Below are 11,359 nucleotides of genomic sequence, written 5' to 3' on the forward strand. Positions count from 1 at the left end.
CACACACACACACACACACACACTTTCTCTCTCTCTCTCTCTCTCTCTCACACACACCTTGTCTTTGACCCATTCTCCATTGTTTTGGTCCATCAGTGCTGTCAGCGTGTCGATGGTGGTGATGTTCCAGGTCCTGATCTCCTCCACCGTGGCCTGTCGTGAAACAGAGGCGAGCAGCTGCAGCACGCTGTCGGACAGACCGGCGGGATACACCTGGAACACAGCGTTCATCAGCGTTACACAGCGACGCTCGCCAGACCACACGCGGCAGAGATGCACGTCTCGCTCACCTGCTTCAGCTTGCTCAGAATGATTCTCTGGTAATCGTTGTCATCCACTTTCTCCGTGACCGCCGCCAGGTTATCTCTGAGGACCCTCACGGCCAGACAGGCGTCAAACTGGGCCGCGGTGTAGCCGAAGGGGAACGAGGCGTCTGCGACCGTGGCTTCGGTGATGTTGCCCGCAGTGCAGTCTGACCGACACAAACATCAACACCATCAAACAATCCTGTAACAGCTACACTCCTCTTCATGTCACAGAGTTTCACTGTTACAAGTCAGCTATTATTAGCGGCCAGTTTAGGCTTCCTGGTTTTCCTATTATTATTATTACTCTACTAATAATCAAAAGGAGCATCATGCTATATTTTCCTATGATTGTCTGAGCTCCATATGCCTTAGCAAGGGTTTATCCACAGTTATTTATATACATAAAATCTTGGATTTTCAAAACCGTTTGCCTGTTAAATGCCAATGAAATACCAAAACTGATGGTGTAGATGGCAGGCTTTATCTTTGCAATGATTTGATCTGTTAAAACCAAACTTGAAACCAATCATCATCTTCATGCTCTTAAAGTATATACCAAATATCAAGCCGGCATAACCTACTGGTCAAAAGTTATATGCAATAACGTATCCATTTCTGATTGGCTCCATCAATGCTGCTTGCAGCTATTATTCTTTAAGTATATAATGTAGTATCAATTTAATTACACGTAATATCTTAATTATAAAGTGTACAGCTTGCAGTATATTACAGTATTTTGCAATCGCTAGGACACATTTCTCAATACTTAGGTCACTTTTTCAGAACAGTAGAGAATTATAAGCAGTATAGATTAGGGGTTGCACCGACTAATTGACTGGTCGACTTCAATGCTCTGCCATGACGCTTTAAGCTTGACGTCGACTAGTCGCTGGTCCTATAGAGGGTGCAACAGGATAAGAAATCTTTGAAGGACTTCCACATTTATGCTTCGTTTCCAAACAGTTCAAATGACAAATAAATGCATACTCTGAAAGCGGTCCACAAGACATGTGTGATTATATTACTGGATGCTCGAAATTGAACGGGAGAATGCACGTTTTAAACAGCTTATTGTACAGGTAAATTAATCGCCGTTCTAATCTAATGGCTGCTGCACTGTAACGCACACACATAGGCTACAGACAGTAGCTCGTACATCACGCGCACAGAATCATTCAGCGTGGAAATGTATTGTCAACACTGTTCTGTGATTTCTCAATAAAATAGCTTAGAAACTGAAAAGTTCAAGCATACATTTCTTAATAACTAAATCCCACAGCTTCACTATTAGTAGAGAGACGCTGCCAGGTAGAATTAATTCACACACGCAATCGCTCTCACTAATGCATTCATATGAATGTAATCTTTACTGTGCTACTTTATCTGTATCTGATTTAGAACGAGCAGAAATCTGTGAGAAACATAACGACCCAAAGACAAAAGAACTGATAAAAAAGCTGTTACAATTACGATTAATTTGCCCCGCAATAATTACCGCAAAACTGACGCGCTGCGAGGATAACAAAAGATCAGGCTATTTACTCCTCAATTAAAATGTTTTTAAACAAGGTCTTTTAAAACAGGTCTATTAGGCTATACAATGAATTATAGTCCTATAATTAAAATATTAACACTGCAGTCATCAATAAAAATCAATGAAATAAAAAGCTTTTATTTCAAGCACCGACTTTCAAAAACAACCTGTTTAACACAAAATAACAATTTCAGATAAACATCATTTACTATTTTTTAAACCGCAGGCCGTTCCCCACAATGTCAAAAATTTCAGGTTTTACTATCCTTGTGGGGAAATTTGGTCCCCTCACTGTAGCATAAACAAGTACACACACACACACACACACAAACACACACAAACAAACAAACCACTCACTCACTCACTCACTCACTCACTCACTCACTCACACACACACACACACACACAGACACAGGTACACACACACACACACAGGTTTGTTTTTGTGAAAAGTGGGGACATCCCGTAGGCGTAATGGTTTTTCTACTGTACAGACCGTATATTCTATTGTCCTACACCAACCCTACCCCTAAACCTATCCCTCACAGGAAACTTTGTGCTATTTCAGATTTTCAATACACTCCATTCTGTGTGATTTATAAGCGTTTTGAAAAGTGGGGACATGGGGTAATGTCCTGAAAAGTCACCTTCTCCTTGTAATACCTATGTCATACCCTTGTCATTATACAAATTTATGTCCTCATTTGTCACAAAAACGCGCGCGCACACACACACACACACACACACTAACAAACACACACACACACACAAACAAACACACAAACAAACACACAAACAAACACACACACACAAAGAAAACAAGTAGATGGAATAGAAAAAGAATAATTCTTACAATGATCAATGTTCACCCCAAAAATGACAATTCTTTCATTTAGTCATCCTCATGTACCTTCCAAACTCGTATGACCGACTCTCTTCTGTTAAAAGATATTTTGAAGAATGTTGATAACCAAACTGTTTTTAGTTACCATTGACTTCCATTGTATGGACAAAAAAAAAAAACCAGGCTTTTCTCAGAAAAGATGTTCCTTTATTTAATTATTTATTTTTGCACAGAAGAAACTCATACAGGTTTGGAATAAGATGAGGGTGGAAAAATGACAGAATGATAATTTTTAGGTTAACTGTCCCTTTAAGAAATCTGAAACTATTACTTTATGCAACCTACAATGATATTATCATGCAACAGAAAATTATAATCTACAGTACTGAGGATAGATGATTGTTTAGTACTTTTAAAACATAGCAACCACTGCAATTTAATCATGATCCAAACAAAGATGCTGCATACATTCAACATGAGCAGTTTTTAATCTAAATTAGATTGTATAATTTCGAAATTTGAAGCAAAAACAGAATGGTTTGACTTCAGTTTTGTGAAACTATACATAAAAAATATCTGCATGAAACAGAAACAGCAGACGAGCTGAACGAGACGCAGATTCACTCTCTGCCAGCAGGTGGCGCTTAAAGCGTTTCCTTGGTTTCCTTGGCGCTTATGAACTTTAATATGCATTATACAGAGGTAAGATGAAAAGAAAAAATACCATCTACACTTTTCTAAAGGCAGTAAGTTCCCCTCAGACATACATTCACATAAACTCCTACCCCTAACAACCGGCTCACGGTTAATTGTTACATCCCTAAAAACTAAACTGAAATTCATAGCAAATTTGAAAACGATATTAAAATAAAACGAATTAAAAAATTCCAAACTGTAATGACCTTGCTAGTTAGCCGTTATGCTTTCTCCAACAGTAAGTAATACAGACCCTCTCATCTCCCAATAGTAAGACCCTCTCTGAGCAGCAGGTGTGGAGCAGGGTTTGTGTGCTGTTCCTGTCCTGTCCTCCTGTGTTTCCCATCTAATTTGAGCCTGTGTTGTGTGTGTTTTCTGTGCAGGTGGTATCACGCGTCTCTGTCCCGCAGTCAGGCGGAAAACATGCTGATGAGAGTCCCGCGTGACGGTGCTTTCCTCGTTAGGAAGAGAACAGAAGTCAACTCTTTCGCCATTTCCTTCCGGTGAGATCCAGGCTCCCGCTCTCATGTTGTATTGTGTGCTCGTCTCCGCAGCTCTTCTCACTCTCGTCTGTCTCTCTCAGGGCGGAGGGCAAGATAAAGCACTGCCGCGTGCAGCAGGAGGGACAGACGGTGGTTTTGGGCACCTCAGAGTTTGACAGTTTAGTAGATTTAATCAGTTACTACGAGAAACATCCACTGTACCGTAAGATGAAGCTACGCTACCCCATCAACGAGGAAACACTGGAGAAGATTGGCACTGCTGTGAGTGATCTGCACAACTGACCTGTTACATCCGTGCTTAACTCTTTCCCCGCCAGCATTTTTGAAAAAAGTTGCCAGCCACCGCCAGAGATTTTGATGATTTTCACAAAAATTTGATGGCCTCCAGTATATTTTGCTGTATGAATATTTGAATATGCAATACACCAAAATAAAGATCAGAGCCTCTACTTTTAACAAAAAAATCTGTTTTATTCTAGCTTAAAGCATTCTTTTTTTTATCAACACTTGAATTATAGGTAGGTTTCATGAAAATGCATAATTTTGAGCAAAAAGATAAAGATAAAAATCACATTTTTATCAAAGATTACAACTGGATAATATTCAGTACGATTATCAAAGCATAAATCCAGTAAATCGCTTCCATCAATACCGCCAAAGCTTGCAAAGACATATACCACTTCCTGGATCAACATTTTACTCCGTAACATTATGCAGTTTTCATTTATATGCTGTCTCCCTCAAAACTGAATTCTGTCTTTCAGAAAACGAGATATTTTAAAACGAGACATAAGAGTCTTGTAAACCAAACCATTGACTTCCTTTGTAGGGACAAAAAAGTACACATTTCTCAAAATATCTTTTATGTTCCTCCGAAGAAAGAAAGTCGTGCAGTTTTGGCGCGAAATGAGAACAGAATGACAGAATTTTGGGTGAACTGTCTCTTTAAGGATGCACCAGTATGGAATTTCTAGACTAATAAACAAAGGGAACTAATTAGATGATTAATTCAAAGCACTCACTGGTGAACAACTGTAGCATGTAGAAACTTAAAATCTGGACTTGCAATACATGTAGCAGATCTGACGGCATGCATACTGAAATCTTGATTTGTCTCGCTGTGATTGGTTCAGTTTGATTGCTGTTAAAATACTTTACTTCCTTCAGCTGTTTGTTGTGATTGGTGCGTATGAGTTTCTCAGAATGCGGTTAGTTTATACACTGAACAAAATTATAAACGCAACACTTTTGTTTTTGCCCCCATTTTTCATGAGCTTAACTCAAAGATCTAAGACTTTTTCTATGTACACAAAAGGCCAATTTCTCTCAAATATTGTTCACAAATCTGTCTAAATCTGTGTTAGTGAGCACTTCTCCTTTGCCAAGACAATCCATCCACCTCACAGGTGTGGCATATCAAGAAGCTGATTAGACAGCATGATTATTGCACAGGTGTGCCTTAGGCTGCCCACAATAAAAGGCCACTCTAAAATGTGCAGTTTTATCACACAGCACAATGACACAGATGTCGCAAGTTTTGAGGGAGCATGCAATTGGCATGCTGACTGCAGGAATGTCCACCAGAGCTGTTGCCCGTGAAATGAATGTTTTTATAGTTATCGCTCTTGGTGTGAACGGGGCTTAAGGCACACCTGTGCAATAATCATGCTGTCTAATCAGCATCTTGATATGCCAGACCTGTGAGGTGGATGGATTATCTCGGCAAAGGAGAAGTGCTCACTAACACAGATTTAGATAGATTTGTGAACAATATTTGAGAGAAATAGGCCTTTTGTGTACATAGAAAAAGTCTTAGATCTTTGAGTTCAGCTCATGAAAAATGGGGGCAAAAACAAAAGTGTTGCGTTTATAATTTTGTTCAGTGTAATTAGCCTCTAGAGAACAAGTGTATGCCTCAGACTGCACACAGAAATTGATCCGCTCTGGCTGAGATCCCCACAGCTCTAATGCGATTGGCTGGTTTTACGCAGTTTCCGGGAGTCACAGGGTACAGGTGGAAATCAAAAATCTTCTGAAGAAAGATGTTGAAGATAACTTCTAAGAATTCGTCCCTAAATATAGCTTGAAAAAATTAAGTTCTTGAATATTTTCTTTAGAAAATAAGGTGCCAATTCTCACTGTTAACTAGTTGCTTATTAGCATGCATATTACTATCATATTGGCTGTTTATTAGTACTTATAAAGCACATATTAATGCCTTACTCTGCAAAACCACCCCATACCTAAACTTGAAAATTCAGTCATTAATTACTCACCCTCGTGTCGTTCCAAACCCGTAAGACCTTCGTTCATCTTCAGAACACAAATTAAGATATTTTTGATGAAATCCGAGAGCTCTCTGACCCTCTGTAGAGAGCAATGCAACTGAAATGCGTTGATTACGTTCTGGGGAAAGCGCGCGCATGCATTGTGATACTCTCTAAAAGAATTGTTGAATAAAGTCGTTATTTTTGTTTTCTTTACGGTTGAACCACTGATGTCACATGGACTATTTAACCGATGTCCTTACTATGTTTCTGGACCTTGATCGTGGTAGTTACCTTGCTGTCTATGGGAGGGTCAGAGAGCTCTCGGAGTGCATCAAAAATATCTTAATTTGTGTTCTGAAGATGAACGAAGGTCTTACGGGTTTGGATCGACATGAGGGCGAGTAATTAATGACTGAATTTTAACCCTTTAACAACTACCTCACTAGCTATTAATAAGCAGCAAGTTAGGAGTTTGAGGCAAAAGTCATAGTTAATAGTGAGAATTGGTCCCTGAAAATAATCGTGCTGAAAGAATAAATTTATGCTGTAACAATTACAAACTGAAAAACAAGGTCTCTATTTGACATTTTCATAGAGTTGTTACTGAATCTCAAATCCAAAAAGTTACGTCATTCATAATCATGACCGTTAACTGTGTTCATGATTGATAATTTGTGTGACTTCAGAGCACTTGTGCACATAGTAATATTATATGAAGTTAGTGTTTTGTTGTAATGCTTAATAAAAAAAAAAGAAAAGAAAAAGTGATACATCCCAATGAATTTAAGTACCTTACTTTTGGGATTTAAGACAAGTTTGAGGTTATCCCAACTTTAAGAAATTATTTATGATGTTTTTTAAGAACGTTCTTTTCAAGAATTTGAATTTTTTACGTTTTGTCTAAATAGTAACAAAAAAAGATAAGAACATTAAGCATATTTTGGACTACAATATAGAAAAAAAAAAAATAAGAAAATGACAATTAAGAATAATTTTATTCGTAATGTTTTGTGAATCTGGCCTCAGCCAGTGCTTGAATTTATTTTGAGAGATCCTTGAGCACATCTGTACATCCTAGAAATAATTGATATTTTTGTTTAAGTGTGAGAGAAGTGACTCTTTTACTTTACAGTCTTTCTTGGAAACTGCTGTTCGATTATTTGAAAGAACTAGCAGGTTTTGCACTAGATCTGTGTATTATTGTGGTTTTGGTTTACAAATGTACCTATTAATTGTTCGTTAGACCTTACTGTCAAGCTGTTTTTGAGTGAAAGCTCTTTCTCTTCTTGTCTGCATGCAGGAGCCTGATTATGGATCTCTGTATGAGGGCCGTAACCCTGGATTCTATGTGGAAGCCAATCAGATGCCCACGTTTAAGGTACCTCTGCTCTCTCTGCATGTGCAGCGTGTTTCTGGTGCTGTTCGGTGTAGTGTATGACGGTCCTGTGTGTGTGTGTGTGTGTGTGTGTGAGCAGTGCACAGTACGAGCCATGTATGAATACAAAGCCCAGCGCGATGATGAACTTTCCTTCAGTAAGAATGCCATCATTCAGAACGTGGACAAACAGGAAGGACTCTCGTGACAAGAAGTGCATTTATTCAGTCGCAGAACGTCTTTACGAGCACATCAAATGGGAGCGAAGTGCGTGCTCTTCAATTGCACGCACAAAGGTGCTGGCGTGCGCTGTAGCCTTTATCATTTCATATCAAAGCACGAATTAAACTACGTGCATGTAGTGTCATGGTCGGTTAAGTCATGAAGTTACCAAAAAGGCGATTAAAGCTGCCTTAAAACTGTGCATGCATGTAATATATTATATATGAGTCAGATTAAAAAAAATATATATATATATATATACAGTCGTGGTCAGAATTATTGGCACCCTTGGTAAATATGATCAAAGAAGGCTGTGAAAATAAATCTGCATTGTTAATCATTTTGATCTTTTCTTTTAAAAATTCACATAAATCTAACCTTTCCTTGGAGAATAAGAATTTAAAATGGGGGGAAATATCATTATGACATAAATGTTTTTCTCTAATACACATTGGACACAATTAACGGCACCCTTTTATTCGATGCTTTTTGAAACCTCCGTTTGGCATAATAGCAGCTCTGAGTTTTCTCCTATAATGCCTGATGAGGTTAGAGAACACCTGACAAGAGATCAGAGACAAGACTCATGGCTGTATTAGATCAAAAGGGTGCTTCTACTAAATACTGAGCAAAGGGTCTGAATACTTAAGACCATTTGATATTTCAGTTTTTCTTTTTTAATATATCTGCAAAAATGTCAACAATTCTGTGTTTTTCTGTCAATATGGGGTGCTGTGTGTACATTAATGAGGAAAAAAAATTATCATAAATGATTTTAGCAAATGTGCAATATAACAAAGAGTGAAAAATTTAAGGGGGTCTGAATACTTTCCGTACCCACTGTATATACACAGTATATTAGGGCTGGGCAAGTTAACACGTTAATGCATTAATTAATTAATGCCGACAATTATTTTATCGAGCATTAACGCAGTGTTTTTTTATTATTATTATTATTATTCTGAATGTCCGTAATTGCTCACTGGCTCTGAATACACATACAGACAAACCATGGGTCATCATGTCAATGAAATACTATTATAGTTTTTCTTACTATTTTGAATTAGTTTTTTTTAATATATATATATATATAGTTTCTGCTTTCGTGTTCATGTTAACATTTTAGTATTTATGCTTTTGTCATTTTTCTTAGTTTTTGTTGTTTTTAAAAATGTCTGTATAGTTTTAATTAATTTTTTTATTTAGTTTTAGTTATTTTAGTACATCAGGTTAAGATCAATGAATATGAGAGTTTTTTCTTTCTTTTTTTTTTAGTTATTTGTTGTTTCAAGTAACGAACTTGTTTGAGTCACTTTGCTACAAAAATAAACCCGAAATATAGTGCTAAACTTGGCTCTCAAGAGGCAGAAATACAAAATGAAGAAGTAGCTCTAGAATACAGAAGTGCTAAATGAGGCCACTAATTAGACAGGTGAACTAAATTAAAAAGAAGTAACTAAACTAAAAACAAGTAACGTTTGACCTGAGACTGTCTCTCGGCTCACTCATGCCTCTAACGATAACTATATCATTAAATCTAATCGTTCTGATGCTATGAGATTAGTGAAGTCTAGTCTGCAACTATAACGAGAACGACACAGAGGAACAATATCACCGAAATTATGGATGGAGCGATTACCGGTTTGACGATAAATCATGATAAAATTCTCCACGGTTAGTATTACCTTGTCATATTTTAAGTATCATTAAAACCGTATTCAATTACAGCGATTTGAACAACTGTGGATAAATAAATACTGTCCAGCATAAAGCACAGTTTTCAGAAACAGTCTCACGTGAGCACAGCACAAAAACTAATTTCGTTTTGTGTGAAAACATGGAGGAAAAGCTGGGAGGTTTTAAAAGAGTGCTAAGGGAATTATACAAATGAATATACGCATGAATACGAATGACCTCAGGTGAAGCTAACCCTGGAACAACATATAAAACTACCAAATTTTGCTTAATCGCAACATGCAATCGCAAAGTTTAATCGTAATATATAATCATTGCAGTTAATAGTGTTTGATTACGTGTAATTTGTAACTAACTTTGATTCTTACTGTTCATTTCTGCCATAGTCACCACTAATAGCCTACTCCTAAATATAATGTAGAGAATTAAAATTTTCTCTAAAGCTGCTTTGCAGTGATTTGTATCGAAAATAAACCTGAATTGAATCAAATTGAATGAATTAATTATATGAATGTACCTGTCTTCACAAAAGATTCAATGGCATTTTGTTTTTATCTTCACTTTGTGTAATACCTAATAAAGTAGTGTTTTAATCGCAATGCTGCTTTGTTCACGGAGGTTACGGGAAACAGCTGTAATTCTGCTGCTCCATAAGCGCCACCTGCTGTCAGCGAGTGGGTTTACAGAGACTTATATTCACATTCAGCTTGTGTGCAGTTTCTGTCTGGACAAAAAACAGACCAAATTTGCATGGCCTTCTGTAAACTTTGACCGGTTGATGAAAAACAAGCTTATGTAGATTCAACACATTTAAACAATTTGGATAAGGTATCTAGAATTATTTATGGAGCAGATAAAATACATATAATCATTTATCAGTCAATTGTCATTTTCATTTTGACTTTTTATACCATTACATCTCTAATTGAAATGATTTTCAGAACAACTTTTTTTCAGCTGATGAAGGTTAAAAGCATTGACAGCCAATCAGAATCCACCGGACTTTAAAGTGGCAGATGATAAAACTGCGGTTCGCTTATAATAAACAGTGTTGTCCGCTGGTGTGGATGCTAATATAGTTATCATTGTTATAGTGTGACCTGTCCTTTACACTTGCTCTGGGCCATTATTGTTGAGCACTGAAGGGTCAAACATTATTATTTTTTTTAATTTTTTTTATATTGTGCTCAATGCCATGCACTGTTTGAATTTCTAAAATTAATATCTCACTAGCCAGAAAGTCTCATTTATTTGCCAAAGCCTATTTTTACCTGCATTAGTTGGGTTGTGTTTGTTTTTGGAGCCTGTTTCTCTCTTTGGGTCTTGATTTGGTTCACAAACACCATGAGGACTGTGTGTGTTTGTGTTCCCGCTCAGGTGGAAGGGAGACTATGGCGGGAAGAAGCAGCTGTGGTTCCCTGCGAATTACGTGGAGGAAATCAGCCCGACGGCCGTGGAGCCTGACAGATCAGTGAGTTGAGCGTGTGTGTGTGTTTGTTGTTGTTGTGTTGTGTCAGAGGCGCTTTGGGCTCCGACCTTTACCCCTGTTCTCGCTCTCGCTCAGCAGGCCACAGAGAACAGTCCTCTGGGAGATCTCCTGAGAGGAAGTGTGGACGTGTCTTCCTGTCAGATCGGTGAGTGTGTGTGTGTGTTCCTCCTCCCTGATACACACTCAGCATCAGATCAGATGTTTGAGACCCTTACACAGATCCACACACACACAGAGACATAGACACACACACACACACGCGCAGACATAGACACACACACAGACATAGACACACACACACAGACACACACACACACACACACACACGCAGACATAGACAGACACACACACACACACACACACACACAGACATAGACACACACACACACAGACACACACACACACACACACACACACACACAG

The 11,359-nt window shown here is 38.0% G+C and overlaps 1 protein-coding gene across 1 annotated transcript in view; it reads left to right on the forward strand.

Moving 5' to 3' along the window:
* Positions 1 to 2,081: 2,081 nt before the first annotated feature.
* The window catches only part of LOC107747732 (1-phosphatidylinositol 4,5-bisphosphate phosphodiesterase gamma-1-like), a 45,108-nt gene continuing 35,830 nt past the window's right edge, over positions 2,082 to 11,359 (forward strand). Inside the window, exons 1-7 of the mRNA XM_016562323.1 lie at positions 2,082 to 2,097; positions 3,654 to 3,885; positions 3,966 to 4,146; positions 7,456 to 7,533; positions 7,631 to 7,734; positions 10,825 to 10,918; positions 11,015 to 11,081. Coding sequence (XP_016417809.1) covers positions 2,082 to 2,097; positions 3,654 to 3,885; positions 3,966 to 4,146; positions 7,456 to 7,533; positions 7,631 to 7,734; positions 10,825 to 10,918; positions 11,015 to 11,081 — 772 coding nt within the window. The remainder of the gene's footprint in view (positions 2,098 to 3,653; positions 3,886 to 3,965; positions 4,147 to 7,455; positions 7,534 to 7,630; positions 7,735 to 10,824; positions 10,919 to 11,014; positions 11,082 to 11,359) is intronic.

Source organism: Sinocyclocheilus rhinocerous, unplaced genomic scaffold (assembly GCF_001515625.1).
Source record: "Sinocyclocheilus rhinocerous isolate Xijiao unplaced genomic scaffold, SAMN03320098_v1.1 scaffold1821, whole genome shotgun sequence".
Classification (NCBI taxonomy): Eukaryota; Metazoa; Chordata; class Actinopteri; order Cypriniformes; family Cyprinidae; genus Sinocyclocheilus; species Sinocyclocheilus rhinocerous.